This window comes from Drosophila melanogaster, chromosome 3R, assembly GCF_000001215.4.
Source record: "Drosophila melanogaster chromosome 3R".
Lineage (NCBI taxonomy): Eukaryota > Metazoa > Arthropoda > Insecta > Diptera > Drosophilidae > Drosophila > Drosophila melanogaster.
In genome coordinates this window covers 4,732,217-4,749,821 of record NT_033777.3, presented here as the reverse complement: position 1 = coordinate 4,749,821, position 17,605 = coordinate 4,732,217, and the positions used below count along the sequence as shown (strand labels likewise).

Sequence of the window (17,605 nt, the reverse complement as noted above, 5' to 3'; positions counted from 1 at the left end):
CTCGTTTATGGATTTAAGAGAATGAAGTGCCTAGTTTTATACTTTAATATTAAATATTTGGACTTTCTGCGCTAATAATACGGCAGACTCCGAAAATATGTACAATACGATGCATATAAATCGTTGTTATATAAGGTCACTTTCCGAAATATATTCCTATAAGTTATTCTTTATAAAAATAATATCAAACAACAACACATCTTAACTTTATTGTGATAAAAGATGATTTTACATTTCACTACATAAAAAAATTGAGCAGTCGTCACTACTTCAATACAACATATCCAATATCAATATTTTACTGCAGCGTGTCAAATGTTTGTTTAAAAAAGCGTATTAACTGTGTCAAATGTAAAATTTTTTTTGGCACAATAATGTACTTGAAAACTTTTATATGCGATCTACCTGTGTTATACTTTAAACTTTTGACTTGTACTCTTCAAGTATCGTGTGCTAGAAATATAAAATGCAGTATTATAATACTGTGTATATCTACATAAGTAGGTAGCAAACATTATATTCTCGGTGACAAAAGTGATTATGGTAATAATACCAAAGCTACTGTTCCCTTTTTAATTCCAATTCTTTATTTTGACCGACTTTCATTTACTTGAAAATTCGTTGAAAAAAAAAATAAAGAAAAACTTGGATTTTATTTAACCATTCATAGATCGAAATATTGTGTAAGTGCAATTAAATAATGTTATTAATAACATGCTAGGTAACATTTGCCCTCTGGTATTTTTTCCCTGCTGGCAATTTGGCCACACTGTCACTTATGCTTCTTCAAATTGTAGCGGCATTTTCGCCAAAGCAACGTTGGAAATTCGCGTCACCAATTTCATATTGCGATAAATAAGAGTTTTATCCGAAAACGTATAGCTTAACTGTGTCATCGGCCTGTAGAAGAGCGCTGCCTGCCGGGATACACATATGCCATGGAATTCGACGACGCAGAAAATGGCCTAGGAATGGGATTTGGTGGTCGCGGCGTTCTGCGGGAGATCAACAAAAACGATGGCGGCATTAAGGTAAGTTAATAGCTGGACTTGGAGGCGTGCTCCGTCCGCGATGTACCAATGCAGCCACTTTCGGCAGAGGCATAATTCAACTCACACGTCTACAGGTACATATGTGTGTGTTCGGTTATGTACTTTGTACATATGTGTGGGTATGCTGCGTCGCAGGCTGTTCTGCTATTTTCTTTATTCGCAATTGTTCATCGTAAATACATATGTACATATAAATTTCCATTATTCGCTGTTCCTATTAGCTCTGAGGCAGCTGTCGCGAACGAGAGTTCTCTAGTTGATCGGTGTCCGCCGGACATTGTCCATCCCAGGTGACCAGTTTCCCCGATCTGCCATAGCCATAGGAGAATGGGCAATAAGCCGGGCAAGACACGGAAACCGAGGGCCTTGTCCGGGAAAATTACCATAAAGGCGGACGACGGACGAGGGAATCGGGTATGCCAAGGGAAAATCAAAAGTTACTTATTCTTCCTTCTATATATTTGTCTCTTGAAATTTCCACTCTCCAGATGGTGCACTTTCCATTTAAAAATGCTAGTGTGTATCGCTATTATGCCAATAAATCAGTTGGCGGCTAACGGCTGCAAAATGTCAGTGCCTAATGCGGTTTACAGTCCAAAAAACGCCCATCTGAGGATTTAAGTTTGACTAAATGTCATTTAACTCCATCTTCCCTTTTGCCAACAAAAATGCTCATTATAAAGGATCTACAGATGGTTTCCACCCCTTTCCACATTTGCCTATTTTTAGATCAGTTTATAGTTGGCTCTTCCTCAATATTTGTTTTCTTTTATTTTCCTGAGTTCTATTGGATATTCGAATTGCAGCTTAAGGTTCAAATTCCACTTGTATTCTATTCTATTGTATTTATTGTGTTTTCTGAAATCAGTATACTCATTTGTGGCCACTATTTGGATTCCACTCAAGGCTTATATGCTTCAACAAACTACATTGGTTTTAAATTCACCCTGAGCCGGGAACCGTGTGATATCTTGTCACCTGTCGCGCGCTGCTTGGATAACGCTAGAGCCAACATCTAACTATTCCCCCCTCGTCAAGGCCCATCGTGTGGGATTCCGTTTCATTGCTTACATTTTCTCGCCAAACATGCAAAGTCAGCCGTTGGGCAATGTGGAGCTTGCAGATAGTGCGCCATGATGCGCAACAATGGCTGTGGGATTGCATGTCATCTGGGACCCACCAGGCCTCTACACTTGAAACAATGTGATGAGCCAAATCAACATATTTATTATTTTAGAGCACTCTACTTGCCTCTACTGGTATATCTTTAAGAGAAAGCATTTTGCAAATAAGACTGTTCTCCAAAAATCCTATGGAAAATGTGCAAAATAATTCTGTCATCAAAGCGTTGAATTTGCACCAAGTTCCTCCAGTTGATTTGCGAAGACAATATAAGCAGTCGGCGGTCGCCGTATTCTCGTATCCCATTTATTTATCCCCTTCTTTAAGTGTTTCGACTTATTTGCGGTGTCTTGCACTTTCACTGCTGCCTTTCAGTCTGAATTTCGTCTGAGGCCTGTATAGTTTTTCAGTTTTTCACTGCAGTTCAGTCAAAAAGGTTGTCAACTTGAGCCCGCTCTTTTGACATTATTATTTTATAAATGTTGCCCACGACCTCGACCGTTTCCAAAATGTATTTCATATATCTAAGAGAAGTGTGTTTAAATGGATCAAGTGTGTGTTGCCCTCTAGCTTCATAAAACCCAATATATTTTCTCGAAATAGAAAAGGGTAACTATTCCAACCATAGAAAGGATAAGATTTCATCTTCAGAATCACCAGCCAAGTCTATCTGGCCACTAAGACTTATATTATTTATATGCTAATAAAATCTTTGAAGGGTATATTTCTCGTAGCTCCAAAAGCTGAGTAATGGGTAGTCGAGAAAAACGACTGAGTTCTCTGTTGTTTTGATTTAATTTTCATTAGGAATATTTGTGCTTAAAAGTTCAGAGTATAACTTATCGGAACTATTTCAAGACTAAGGATGTGCTAAATAAATGTTTTAAGTTGGTATGAAATCCATAATGTGTAATATACAAAGGTGTCTCTAGCCGCCGTCTCACATGTGAAAACATATGGCAGTATTATAAATGGAAGAGAGGACCGTGCTGATAAGGGGAGAACGCCATGTGGGCTAAAACGATCCAAACATGAAGACATACGAAAACATCCGGATCGTTATGTGGATGCCATTCAAACTATTCGTTCTCTCACTCGGTCTGTCGATCCCCCGCACTCTCGCCGTGCTCTAAGTATTTGTGCATGTGTGACGCTGAGCAGAGCAAAGCAAATTGAAAACGAAAATATTTTTAAATTGATTTTAAAGGCAGACATGATCGGGAGGCAGTGAGAACCGCACGCGACAACGGGCCGTGAGAAACCCGGAGGTATTACCCAATATAATGGAAGCGGAAAATCACAGTAAAGATTTTACCGAGTAGGCGAGCCCAAATCTGTGTCACAACAAAAACCACAAAAAAAAAAAAAAAAAAAAAACACTAAAGACCAAACTAAGGAACTCTATAGATCCATTATTTTTTGGAGCCAAGTGAACCGTATCGCGTCTCAGGAGTTAATCGTGCGTAGAGCGGCATGGATTTCCTCGCGAATATCATCAAAAGACCCAAAAGCATCGCCACCACTGGCATCAGCACCAATCAGCCAACGACAATGGAAGCCCTAGAAGCTGCTAGTCCCGCTGATGAATGTTCTACACCAAGGGATAAGGGAGGAGTTACACTTGTATCCGCGCACCTGGACTCGTTACTAGAGTCCGCCTCTGAGGAGCTGCAACGACTGGAGGGAAAGCACTGTGAACTATTTATGGAATCCATCTCGAACCCACTCCCAGCCCCCGAGGACAGCACTGATAGTAGAGAAGAAATACAGAAATTTCTAAGCGAAATAAACTTCAATCTGAACCAAGTGAGTGCTAACGAAATGGAGCACTTGCAAGCCATGAGTGGCGAGGTATGTCTGAAAGAATTAGGACTATCTTTTTATGTGCATCCCTGGGGGGGGGGGGGGGGGTGTTCTAGTATTAGGCAAACTGCATAAATCTACACATTGGAATTTTTTTGTAATGTCCCAATGTGTTTTGCCGATTGCATATATAGTATTTATGCGGTTCCACTTGGTTTTGTCACCTTATTGCGTTGCAGAAAATATTATTTTAAATAGGGTTGTATCTAGCCATTAGCTTGGGCTAATATTCCGCAGGAATCTGCTTCCCATTACCACTCAAATTTGAGCCCATTGTCAAAAAATTAAAATTAAAATACTTATCAATAAAATCGAAACGGAGAAATTGGTCTAATGCCAGAATTTTCCTAATTTTTAGTGTCTCGCTCATAAGCCGGTCACCACTCGCCTTATTCTTCTGACTTTAACCTTGCAGCACCCATTATACTGCAATGCGCTCTAATTAAATTCCGCGTGTAGAACGATGCTCCCAAACCTAAATAGACATTAAACATGGCGGCCGGCCGCATTGAATCCGCGGCATGTTTATTTCGCACTGCACAAAAGCTGACGTCGACCCAGTTCCACGTCCATCTCCCCACCTTTTGCTCCTCAATCCGTTTCGTTGCCACCCTCCCAAACATATGCCATATACCCGATTTTTACGTCTTGGCTGGCTTTTTAATTAATGACATTTGCTTTTGTTGACTGACCGACTGCGACAAACATTTGAAATGTATGTCTTTTTTAAGCGTGAATTGAAGGCATCTGTATCATATGGGCTACATTAGATGAGATTGAAGTTTTTCAAATGAAGATCATAATTTCATAATAATGTATTCTTTTGTATATGATAATAACTAAAAATGGGGGTCCTATGCCTTTGTATAATTTCTTGGCAATGGGAAAATACGGGAAAAGTCATCCCAAATGCGATTTATTTATGCCAACTGTGGTGGGGCTCTTGCCTTTTTGTGTGTCAAAAATTCTTAATTAAATGACCAACCAGCTGCTACTCGTGATCATCTTTAAAACCCCATTCCCAACATCGGTTGTTCACGGTTTAAAACTATTCGGATCATGACCGCGATGTACATCTTGATAACTATATTCTTAAATTTTGCATCTCTTGTTTGGCAGCTGAGTCCGTTGGCGGTGAAGCCCAGTCCCAAGCCAACGAGCATGGATCAACAGAAGGCAATGGCGGCAGCTCTGGGGCATCAGACGGCGGTACCCGGTGGACTTAAGCCAGAAGACGACCTCGTTCCAAAGTTTGGAGGTCTTCCCGAGTTCGATGAGACGCAAATACCGGAACTAGCTCCTTTAAGTACCGATATGGATAGTGAGTAAATCTTGTTTGTGTAACCCAGAAATCTCTTAAGGTAGAAAAATTATATTGATGTACAAAAGAATTCCATACGAAATCCGCCAGAAGAGCGAAGTAATTTCTTCTATTTCAATACCGTCATTTATACAAAGGAAAGGGCCAGCTGGGGAAAATAAATCATTTCCAAGTTTATGTATAAATTTCTCGTTGTATTAATTATATAAATAAATTTCTTATATGTATTTAATTATTATTAAAACGAATTGATTAATATATCGCATTCATTCCTCCCTTAGCTCAACTGAAATCCAACCATTCGGATTCGGATGTTTTTGTCGAGTGTTTATCGCTTCATAGCGAGCGCTACACCGGAGATCGATCGGAGTTAGAGGCATATTCAAGTGCCCTTAATGATGTTTTGGAGCAGCAGCTGTCCATGACCTCAGTTTCTACACTGGGAGCTGAATTCAACGATCCTTTGGCAGTTAGCCAGCACAACAACGTCAGCTATGAAGCCATGGATGTGGATGACCTAAACGAAACCATGGAAATGTTAAAGGACGTCTTGAATGCGGAAGACCGTCATCTTATGCAAACGCATATTCTCAGCGTAACCCAGTCAAAACCAGAGAATAATTTTGTGCACTATCATCCAAATCAGGAGCAAAATAGGGTTGAACTAGACCAGTTAGCCAAACACTCTAAACCCAATAGTGATGCAAAGGAATCAGAATCATTGGTAGAATCAGTACTGTCTGAGGAGTCTGGTACACAATCCTTTGAGCCGAAGCTCACCTTATCTGCCTTGGACTCTACGAAAGACTTAGCTAAGCATCAAGAGGAAATGCAAACAAATACAAAAGATATATTTCAGAAAGAGAAGCACCACCCGGTCAGTAGTGCTCAGGTGAAGGACGCACAAAATCCTAAGGAGCCTGAAAAGGCCTTAAATCTCAAAGAGGCTTCTTCAGAACTGTCCACAAAATCAGCAAAATCTCTAGAATACCCTAATCAAGAGAAGCAATTTTCGGTGGCAGTAGAATCAATGGAGAGACCATGCACTGCCATCAGCCTTGAGCAAAATGCATCCCCAGCTATGGAGGCAACTGAAGACAGGACTGTGGAGGAGCTTGATCAAATGGATGTGGATGAATCCATGAAAGTGGATGATGCCACAGTGCTTAACTCATGTCGGCAGGAGCAAATTAATGCTCATTCTCCCGTTTCAAGCAAATTTTTCTTAAAACTCTGCGTTCAAAATGATACGGATTGTCAAGATAATAAAATGGATCAAAAAACTGCAGGAAAAGAAAGTGCATTAAAGATGACTGAAATAGAGCTGCCTGTAGAATCTGTCCCATCAGCTTCGCTCTCACCGCCGACACCCGCACTTCAAGCAAAAATTATCGAACTTTCCCTTTCCCCGCCCATACCTACACATCGCCCAAAAACAGCGGAGGAACTAGAGTTCCTGGCTTTGAGGGAGCTGCCTTTGCCTGATGGTGTCTCGACGGCGGGGAAGGTGGAATGTAAGCAGCTATCACACGGCCTGGTACCCATTGTGGCAGTCTTACCAACGCCACTTTACTTGGATCTGAAAGGGAATACAACCACTGCAAGCCTTCCAGAACCGACTTCGCCCAGTTTCCCCATCAAAGAACCTGCTGAAAAACAGTCCCACTTTCCACGCTCACCGCGTGCTCAGCTCGAGCAAAAGGACATGCCCTATTTGGAAGAGGCTGTGGTAGAACGTTCATCACATCGCAAGCAAAGCGATTTCGGAGTCATAGCGAAATCACCAATAGTCTTTGAGTTAACACAACCGAGTCCTGAGAAGCAGCACCTCAACGAAACCTTGCCAATGAGCGAGATTTCTCCCACTTCGTCAAATATGACCTTTGACAGCGGAAGCATTACGGAGGACAAATCACAGAAGGGTACAGAGAATATTGAGCCTTCTTCCACCCTTGCCGTAAGTCTGGGATCGGTTGATGATAAGCAGCGGCGCACTTTCTCGGTGGTTCAGCCCACGAAGGAAGAGGAGGAGGCCAAATCGCGTCGGACTTTCTGTATGGAAAATGAGAACCCTCGACGCACCTTCTGCATGCAGCAGAATGCTTCTCCAGCGGTGGAGGCTACCGAAGACACCGGGGCTGATGAAGTTATGGATGTGGATATCTCCATGAGGGCAGATGAAGTAGCCGTGATGAAGTCGCATCAGCAAACTTGGAAGGAACGCCAAGCACCAATTTCAAATTCACCACCAATTCCTACTCACCAACGTTTAAATAGACCTCCTGAGGCGATTTCTCCAGTGTCCCCATTGGGAAATGGCACCGTTGTGTTGGAGGAGCAAACTCTCTCTGCTAAAGAGCAAGCCACGCTAAGTGCCAGCGATGAGAAGGACGATGTTTTCTTGGAGCACTTTGGTGCAATTTCCCCAGTTTCGGATGACATGTTTAAAACCAGCAGCGCTTCCAACAATCAAGCAAAGTTTAGGGTCAATGCTGATGAAGAAACCGGAGGCAAAGGCGCTTCTGCGATGATCAGGAAGAGAAGTGGTACAGCTGGCGAGCAGGAAGAGATCTTTGATGCCGAATTCCATGATGGCGTCAACAACCAAAACCGTAAGTCAATGACCGCTTATATCGTTTGTAAGGAATGTTCATTTACATTTTATTACATTCAAAAGTTGTTATTTAATCTTTTAAAGCCGTGCAGTTTTTATTCATATATATTTGGTTGTCAATGTCAAAAGAAGTGCCCTTTTACAGTACAGTATTTTGTAGTTGATTCTTCCGGCAGTTAATAAATGTACAAGTTTATACCCTTGTAGAGCATCCATTTTGCAGTTATAAGTTCTGTTTGAAGGAATTAGTCTAATAATTTTAAATAACTTAGTTGTATTGCTATTCGAAAAAAAAACATTGCCAAAAGTCTACTTTCTTTTGCACAGTAGCGTTGTTTTTTTTTTCATAATGTTTTGTTATTTGGAATAACCGATTTTTTGTCTACCCAATTTATCGATTTGCCAAAAGAATATCGAAATTTCTCCCCTTAGACCTGAAAATCAGTCCCACAATTTTGAAAATGCTTTGATTTTATTTGTTTACTGATATTTGTCGAACGAATATTAAACTGTATCCCTTGCTGATTAGAGGGTATCAGATAGTCTATACTGTTCTCGAGTTTTTAACGGCTTATGGGCGTGCCAACCTTTCGCTACGTCGGCGTCCCTGGAATATGCTTAACTTTCTTTAACTTTTCTTTAACTTAACTTTCTAGCTTTTATAGTTCCTGCATAGACGTAATCGCTTCTTTCTACTTCGAGTCTAGTATACCCTTTTTTCGGCGAATAGGGGCTATAAAAATAAACCAATGAGGCACACATGTAAGGCAATGAACCTGAACTTCGATTTGTGAAAGAAAAAAACCTTGGGGTTTCGGTGTTAATGTAAGAGCGAAAGGAACAAACAAAAGGGGTTAACTATGCAATGCAGTTGGTATAATTTTTTTTTTTGTTTTTAATGGCTGTTGGTGGATTTTAGAAACTGATTTGTTGTTTTTTTTTTGTCTGGAAGTTTTGTTCCCATTTCCTGTTTTTCTTTTGTTTTTGCTGCACATGCATTTTATGCTGCTCTTTCTTAAAAAAAAAAAAACGGAGTGCGCTCTCTCTTTCAATTTCGCCGCTCACCGCCATTGGTATTTTCTTTTTTCTCTTGACATCTCTCTTATTTCTGCAGCTATCTATGCCTCCCCTGACGCACATATCTGCAAGAGCGGAATGTAAGAACTTCTTTAAATGTGACGTCACTTTCTCTAATTGAAGAACTAGTGCCAGTTTATTATCGTCTTTAATCAGCTCAAAAATCCAGACATACATATGTATCTGTGTCTGTGTGCGTTAATATTTTTGGTCAATCACCAGAGCTAGCGTATATTTCCATCATTTTTCTTAGTAAAATGTTTTCGGATAAGTTTACAATTTCAAATGGTTAAAACAACGGCGCCTAAAATATTTATCGGTATCGCTGACAAGGAAAACTATCTTCCAAGCTAAAACAACCCCGCACATGAGCAACAGCTTAGGTGAGAGACTTTCTGTCTCGCTCTCCTCATTCATAGAAACTGCAGCACAGCGCTGTGTTAACTCGCTAAATAAACTTTGTGTTTGAAAGACAATTATGAATTCAAATACAAAATTAAAAAAAAAAATTCCAAGGATTTTGCTTCCATGACCGCTAGATCTACATATTTTTTGGGATTTTATATTAATAGTAAGTGTTTAGAGAATGTTAGTGAATCTTCGAATGTTTCGTAAGCAAAATGTCTGATGATTCCATGAACTATTTTTAATTGCTCTTATTCTTCGATTGGTGTATCGCATACTCTCCTGATGTGCTTCGTCAGTACGTGCGCTTAAAACTTTCACGCCTACATTTAAAAAAATTTTTATTTCATGTTGTCATATGTCTGCAATTTCTATCGACAAGTAAATAAAGACGTTCTCTATGTTTTAATGTGAAAACTTTAAGCAGTTGGATCAGAATTTAAAACATTATATTTTCAAAGAAACAATTGGTTTTTAGTATCGACGTCTTACTGTTATCTGCTATCTCGAACCGCTCACTGAAGAACTCTCCGGGCCCCACAGCCCTCCGTCCCAAAACGTTGCAGTAGAGAGAAAAAGACATTCAGTGGGTGGCAGTTCGATGCATGGTGAAGGGTAGAGGGTATGAGCACAACTCCAAACCGACAACGTGTACACAGCACTCTCTCCCTCGCACCTATTCTCTCTGCGCACTTGCTGACTGCTGAATACTGACCCACACTCCAGTCAGAATTCAGACTCGTTCGTTCGCTCGCGTGCGTGCGCTGGTTTTCGTATTGGACTCGCGGAGAGAAATGTAAGCAATAAGAAATTCCATTTCAGTTAGTTTCCAACATCTGACGTCGCTTTATCCATCGGTACCGTACTGCTGTTAAATCTTGTCATTGCCAGGCTGTTAAATCGAAAATGAATCATTAAAAAGCGTAGAACCACAATTTTGTTTGTTTACAAAGGCTTGCAAGGTTCTATTTTGATAATTGTCCACAAGAATGACTAGAAATCGGAAATGTAATCAGCAGCTGGGCTGCAGAAAAACAACAAATAGGCATAAATAAAGCCAAAAGACAGGTCTCCAAATCGCTAAGAAAAAAATAGTATGTGAGAGTGAGAGCATGAAACTTCATTGTGCGATTTTCTAAGCGTATTCGTGTACGATTGTACATAAATGTACGTGTGGGTGTTTTTCTTGTACTGTGTAGTCACCGTTAACATAATTATGTGAAAACTGTGTAGAATCTTAAAAGTGCACACCTTGTCAGAGACAGGCAATTAAAATGCAGCGCAGTGAAGAACCGCTCTTTCTCTCTTCGCTCTTTCGCTCTCTGCGTTTCCGCTTCTGCTCTCCTTCACTCAACCCACTTTCGGAAACCATTGTCGATTGCATAAAATGACTCACAAGTCATCGGTTGCCTTTGTTTTGTTTTGGTCCGGTGTTTTCAAAACTGAGAAATATACAAAACCCGAGCCCCAATTCGGCCTATATGGTGACCTGAACATTATATCTGGGGCTGCCCGGGGTTCTTACTATATTTAAAGCCAAGTGCCAAAGTGTTCACCAATCCCATTTCCAAATGCACTGAGAAAAAGGGTCCCTTTTATGTTCTTGACTGTTTTAATTGAGATTTAATGTGACTTAAGTGAAATCAGTTAATTTCCAAGTTAAGTTAATTTGTTGGCTCTAAGAAAGCTTAAGGCTTAACTTCAGGAAGTTAAAGAAAAGTAAATCTTTAGATAAAGGACTTTTCAAATCTGTTAGTAAATTAAAATTTTTTCGAGGCTACTGTTAAAGTAAATATGCCGCTTCCATGCAAAACCGACAAACCTAAATTTCGTGCCCCTCAGAGTCTGGGTTTAGTGTTTTTGGGGGGTTGAATGGGGGCGGATACTTGAGTCATTTTGAGTCTTATTTTGGCTTTGCCATCGTTCTCCCTTTTGTTTTTTCAAAGTGTTAGAAAGAAATTATTTTCGAAAGACAATTTTATTAAAGGATGTAGAGGTCGAAGTGTACAATTTTTTTGTGCAAGTGTATGGATAAGCAGTGAAAAGCCTCATGAATGGTTCATGCATTGATTTTATAAAAAAATTCAACATTAACCTATCGCCTGAATCATGATTATACTTGATTCATTATTATAAAAAAGCTCCGAGTAGTATATATCATTGATCAAAACTGATACTGAATTAAGGCAAATAATCTCTATTAATGACTGTAGAACAATTCTATTGAAGAAATAGAAACGATATCAGTTTAATTGTGTTTAATTGTGAATTGGATGATGACTTCACGGCCGAGAATTCTCAAAGCAAGTTATACCCAATCCCTTGTATCATTTAGCTTAGTTTCTACGTTTTAGGGGGCATTTCTCCACCTGCTTTTCTTGTATTTTTTTTGGCATAATCAAATTAAATAAAATTTAAATCAATCAATCAAAAAAAAAACAAAAAAAAAGCCGACAAATAAGTGACTAACTACTAAATGTTTTATATTTTTTCTTCTTTTCTCATCAAACCCATACACCAAATGCACGCGCATGTACTCATCTAAACATTACCATAAACACCAACAAAAACCGAACACCTACCACAGTAATACTAAATTCATCAGATTTTGATTATTTGTACACGAAAGGCAGCAATAGTGTGCCTATTGACCGCAGTTCGCTGCTGTTGAAGTTTGATCCCCTCCTTGGAGCCCCTGTTCCCGTTAATCATCCGAATCAGCAGGAGCAGGCGCTGCAGAATATTCTGGGATCGAACCAGCACCAGAACCGGCTCCTTAGCCCAACATTGGAGGAGCACGAAACAAGTGACGGGAACCAGTCTTTTGGAGTAATATCGAGTGCCAAAGATACAGCCAAGAAATGGGATTTTAAGCCACCTGTGGATAGAACAAAAGTAAGCTATCAGTGAATTCTTCAGGCACAAAATCAATGCGGCGTTTTATATTAATGCAATTATTACGACTAATAATTACGATGTATTTTTATAGAAGCATGTTAAAATGAGTGTGGACGTCATTGATAACGATTGCAATAAAACCTTCGATAATTCCAAGTTAGTAAAAGGTGAATCAGCATTCTCTGTGCCATGTTACTAATGCGATCTTTACATTTAGCACTAATACGGAGGATAAGACGCACAACTACAACGATATGGATGAGCTGGAGAAGAAAATCAAAAATGAAGTGTAAATAGGCCTCAATGACAATTAATGCCAACTAATAGTGTGTTTCATTCTAGAACGAGGTCCGAAGACATTGAAAAGAAGCTCAAGGAGGGAGAGCTGCGCGAGGAGGCTCTGATCAAGCGTATTACAGAAAAGGACAAAACAAATGCAAAACTAAAGTAAGCCCTCCCTGATTTTAGTTTTTACTACTAGAGTAGTATTTAGTTTCTGTAACCTGGATCAGTACCACTAGTTGATCGCTGATGTGACCGGTTTTATTAGCAAGGAAACTCTGTATTATAAATCTTTATGGTATAGCTTGTAAGCTATAACAAGTAGAAAGAAGGAGAGCTTTAATTTTTTACTTAATATAATTTAATTTTAAACTTAAGTTTATTTTATTTGCTAATATAGGAAAGACCTGGTTACTATTTAAACAGGTGTAATAACAACAGATGCTATAATTTGGTGATTTTTTAAATGTTAACATAGCAAACGAACATTCCATAGTTAAGGCACACTATACATGGCGGTCCTTCCTTGTGTAATTATATCTGTATCTGTAATATTACAGATTTTATAGTAAACAAGAGAGAATGCTGTAGTCGAGTTCCCCGACTATCAGATACCCGGTATTCGGCTAGTATAAATGCGAACTCGAAATTTCATAATTTTTCTGGGATATCGATAGATATTGGGGAATAAAATTATAGAAAAAAGTAAAGTTTGTTCAAAAGTGAGGGCGGCTTTAGGGCGTTAGAGGGGACGTGGCAAACCATTTTTTTCATTGCAAACCGATAGAAATTTACAAGACTAATAAAATTATAAAAAATTTGAAAAATGGTTCAAAAGCATGTGCGTGGCAGTTTTGTGCGGTTTGTGAGCGTAAGAGTGTACGTGGAAAAATTTGGATGAGTCTTTGTCTCTAGAATCTGTATGATGAATCTCAACCTTCTAGCTTTAATAGTTCCTGAGATCTCGACGTTCATACAGACAGACGGACATGGCTAGATCGACTCGGCTATTGATCCTGATCAAGAATAGAAATTCATTATATAGTTCTTCTAGTATACCCTTTTACTCTACGAGTAACGGGTATAATAATCCGGCATTTTCGGTGCTGTTAAATATTTTGTTCACTTAAGGAAAGCATTAAGGGCATTTCTTTAAAAGATTACACGATCAATTACGATAGGTGTAATTTCGCGATGGTGTAATAAACATTTTTGTGTAATTTGATTTTTTACCGTCAGAGAATTTAATACTGGGTTTTGATGTTAATTTTGTATTTTTTTCTATCTTAATTTTTGCATACAAATAACAGGTCTTCAGGAACTTCGCATAATTAGCATCATACAGAGCTTTATTAATATTGTAAAACCCATTTCTCCTTTCCAGCGGTGTCATTGAGGCATATGAGAAGGCAATTGCAGAGCTCATTAGTGAGAAGGAGCAGCAAGCACAGCTTCACGAACGGCAGTTGCAGGAAGTCCAGGCAGACCGGGACGCAAATTACCATCACTTAACATCGTTGGAGACGACATTTTCCGATCTGCATGTGTAAGATATATCTTCAGATATACTGAACATACTAACTAAAACTGGTTTGGATATCCAACTTACTGTGATGGTGTTGTGTTGTAGGAAATACGAGAAAAGCAAAGAGATGACCTCGCAGCTTAAAAGTAACGAGGAATCGCTTCTGGCAGAGCGAAAGCAGATGATGGACAATCTGCGGTTGCAGGAACAGCGCTACGACAAGATGAAGAACCATGCCATGCAGCAGCTGGAAATGTGAGCGATTGATTTCTAATTAAGGTGTCTGTCTAACTGACAACTATTTTCCCTGTCCTAGTGCCAACAAAAAGCTGGACACCTACTCGAGGGAGCATGCCGACGAGACGAAAAAACTTAAAGCTTTACTTAAGAAGGAGGAGATCTCGCGGGTCTCGATGACGGAGCAGCTGCAACAGAAGTCCCGCGAAAACGCTGATCTGCTCAAGATCTGCGAAGAGCTCATCTATGGCAAGGGACAAGGTGGTAGTAGTTAAACTCATCTCGCGGATTGTCCGGAATGTAATTTATATGTTGCTGTAAAATCGCACTCACCCTCATCACAACACTCATTTGGCATATGGAGCCTTTCCAGAAAGCAGCATGTCCGTAGATCTGTAACTGCGCTACCATCGTCGTCATCTCCATTTCTGTAATGGTTTAATAACCGCTCGGCTGCGTGCTCTTTACTGATTAAGAAAATGCTTATGCACAACTGTATCATTTACCAAATTCACTTGTGTGTTGAATTTCAAGATTTACACCTAACGTTCCGACACATATACTTTTTCTAGATTTTTAGTTGACCCGAAAACACTCACTTACACAAATCACAGGCAGATCAATTGAGTTTGAGTTCCTCTCGCCTTACGGGTCTGGTTGCCCGTCATATGTTACTAATTCTCTATCGTATCAAACCTGATTTATGTTCTATGATATTACTTGGCGGCGATCTGCGCCGGAAAACTGTGGTTTAGCAATCGGCGAGAGAAGCAAAATAATAGTGTGCAGCGGATGCTAAAGCAGCGGACAATTGCAAATTGTAAGAAACAGCGTTCGCTTGAGGCGCGCTTTTATAAAATGTTTAAGTTTACACTTAGTTTATTTAATTGAAAATTTGTAATAGTTGTACTAAAAATATCTCTGTATCACATACTAGTACTAAAACATAGAAGCGTAAAAAACAGAAAAAGAGATCATTTTAAATACACGAAAAAATTAATTTATGCATAATACAACATATTCGTTTGCTTTGTTCAACTTGTAATTATTAGTTTGCGCATTATAGTGAAAGGTTGCCTTAAGTAGCAAAAACAAAAAGTTTACAAACAAATAAATAAGACCAAAGCGCTATGACCCCACATGGTTTATGAGTTGTGTTTTAGATTATTCGACAAAATCATTACTTTTAAAGTTTACATTCTAAGAAAGTCTGTAAACTACACTACTTTTAAAAAATTGGCAAAATTTCTGTTTAAATATGGGCTTTTTTCATATAGTAAGAACACAACCCCAGTGAACTCGTACAGAAGTCTTAATAAATTGTACTTCCAAGTAAGAAAATAATTGTAATGTAAGAAAAACATAAACTTGCTTATCACGAAGTGGAAATCGAAGAAAACAAATTAGAATTGTATACAAATTTGTACCCAGTCCATGTAATTTGAGAAACGCTACTTCATAATATATAACATCATACATATATTTTTCTAAAGTAGAAACACCCAGAAACACTTGCGCTCTTAGGGAAAGTTTTCGACGAGAGAACGGAATAACTGTTGTAGTTTGACATTTGAAAAAGAATGGATTATATATCAAAGCGCTGTAAAAACACAAATAGTATTACAACATCCCAGCACATATGAACTACGATGTGCTGAGCATGTGACGTGACGTATGTGTACGACGTAAAGGTGATTGATTGAGATGCATTCAGTAAATAAACTATTTCATTGCAATAAAACCGAAGTAAAGTAAAGTCTGCTGCTTTATTTAGGGCCGTTTAAGTTTTGCCAGCTTCTAAGCAAATTTCCAGTGCTTTTGGGAATGAAAATTGATGGTCTTTGGAAAGAAAACTGAGAGTGTTTGGTGAAAATTTTAAATGTATGTTGTTCAATTGTGGACTTTGTTGCGAAGCCTGCAAAGCCTTTATCATCGATTTGCACGTGGCAAAGTTCAACTTTCAAATGCAAAATTTATATAGTTTCTCTTTATTTAGGGCTTATAAATGTTTGCTGTTATATACATACATATACATACGTATATATTTATATATATTGTCTTTTTGCGCGATTTCTTGAGTGTGTCGAAGAAAATATCTTCTCATTGGGTTGGATCGGGTGCATTTAGAAAAAGTTAGTACAACCAAAGAGCTACAGCAAGTTAAGGAAAGGATTATGATTTTTCAGTTTTTTTTAATACTACGCATCTGAAATTTTATACAAATGTTTTACCTAAAAATGTACAAATTGTATGATTTATTATATCTATAATTTCAATTTAAAATGTATAAAAATAATAATTTTATTACTAAAATCTCGTCCGTATGAACATGAAATTGATGTTCGGTGTGAAGACTATACAACTCCGATTTAGTTCCCCCTTTATATAAAAATATAATTTATTCTAATAAACGAAGTGCGAAACGTCGATTTGGGACTTAGGCAACTCCTATTTTGCACCCCTAGTGGTACAAACACCCACAAAATATACATACATATGTATCTATGTAAGTGGTTAAATAAAGTGGAAACTCTAGTTAGAGGCTTTCCAGAACCCCGGTACGGGGTGATCTCCGCTGACTAGTGGTTTACATCATCTTATAATTTTGCGTGCGCTCTTATCCATGCTGACCAGCCTTTTGGTCGCTTTATTTCCAAACTCAGCCTCTTGAGAATTTTCGGTTAGAATAGCGGCGACAACAACAAAGGTATTTGGCTGCGGAAAAGTTCACGAACAACTATGATCAGGAAACGAAGAGTGAGAGTATAAAACGACCGCCCCTACACTGCGCGTCATCATATTAGCGCCCCTGCATGGCTCCGTTTGTTTTATGTTATGTATTTCGCGCCATTGCACGAAAATCTATCACTGATTTCCCTCTCTCTTTGAGGATATAAAAGAGGTCCTAAAAGGAACCGCTATCTTTTGTTTTACTTTCGTCGAAAAATATATGATTCACTTCCCAGACGAATGAGCGAAGTCTTTGAAAACAAAGGAGGATCAACTCATTCTTAATTTCCTTTACAAATATTCTGATTGAATGGAAAAAACTTAAATTATCGTAGGGGGCGCTATCCTGATGACCCAATTTTGATTTACCCATTTATGGATTGTTTATCTTTTTTACTTAAATAAAATCTATAAACAACAAACTGTATCCCATACAAACTTTTCATTTATAGAATTGTTTATAGAAGAAAATTTCCAAA

At 38.8% G+C, this 17,605-nt stretch overlaps 1 protein-coding gene and 2 non-coding genes across 15 annotated transcripts, besides 1 other annotated feature; 2 read left to right on the top strand and 1 right to left on the bottom strand.

Moving 5' to 3' along the window:
• Positions 1–765: 765 nt before the first annotated feature.
• Positions 766–16,168, top strand: tacc (transforming acidic coiled-coil protein). Of its 13 annotated transcripts, none has more exons than NM_001275333.1 (11): positions 766–1,031; positions 1,274–1,466; positions 5,157–5,358; positions 5,640–7,970; positions 12,042–12,349; positions 12,444–12,508; positions 12,570–12,641; positions 12,695–12,799; positions 14,019–14,180; positions 14,265–14,414; positions 14,476–15,410. In NM_001275333.1, exons 2-11 carry the CDS (start codon positions 1,380–1,382, stop codon positions 14,669–14,671), a joined length of 3,678 nt encoding a protein of 1,225 aa, NP_001262262.1. In that variant the 5' UTR covers positions 766–1,031; positions 1,274–1,379; the 3' UTR covers positions 14,672–15,410. The 13 variants fall into 13 exon arrangements, with proteins under 13 accessions (NP_001262262.1, NP_001189168.1, NP_477434.1 ...); NM_001275332.1 differs by lacking the exons at positions 766–1,031; positions 1,274–1,466 and adding an exon at positions 3,408–4,025 and having other exon boundaries at positions 14,476–14,657; positions 14,969–15,410; NM_001202239.2 differs by lacking the exon at positions 1,274–1,466 and having other exon boundaries at positions 12,084–12,349.
• On the top strand, positions 1,099–1,158 carry mir-9384 (mir-9384 stem loop). The gene has a single exon (NR_144662.1). It is a non-coding gene; the product is annotated as a mir-9384 precursor RNA (primary transcript).
• asRNA:CR46137 (antisense RNA:CR46137) lies at positions 11,914–12,322 on the bottom strand. Its single transcript, NR_133326.1, has one exon.
• Positions 13,209–13,678: a mobile genetic element.
• Positions 16,169–17,605: the final 1,437 nt, after the last annotated feature.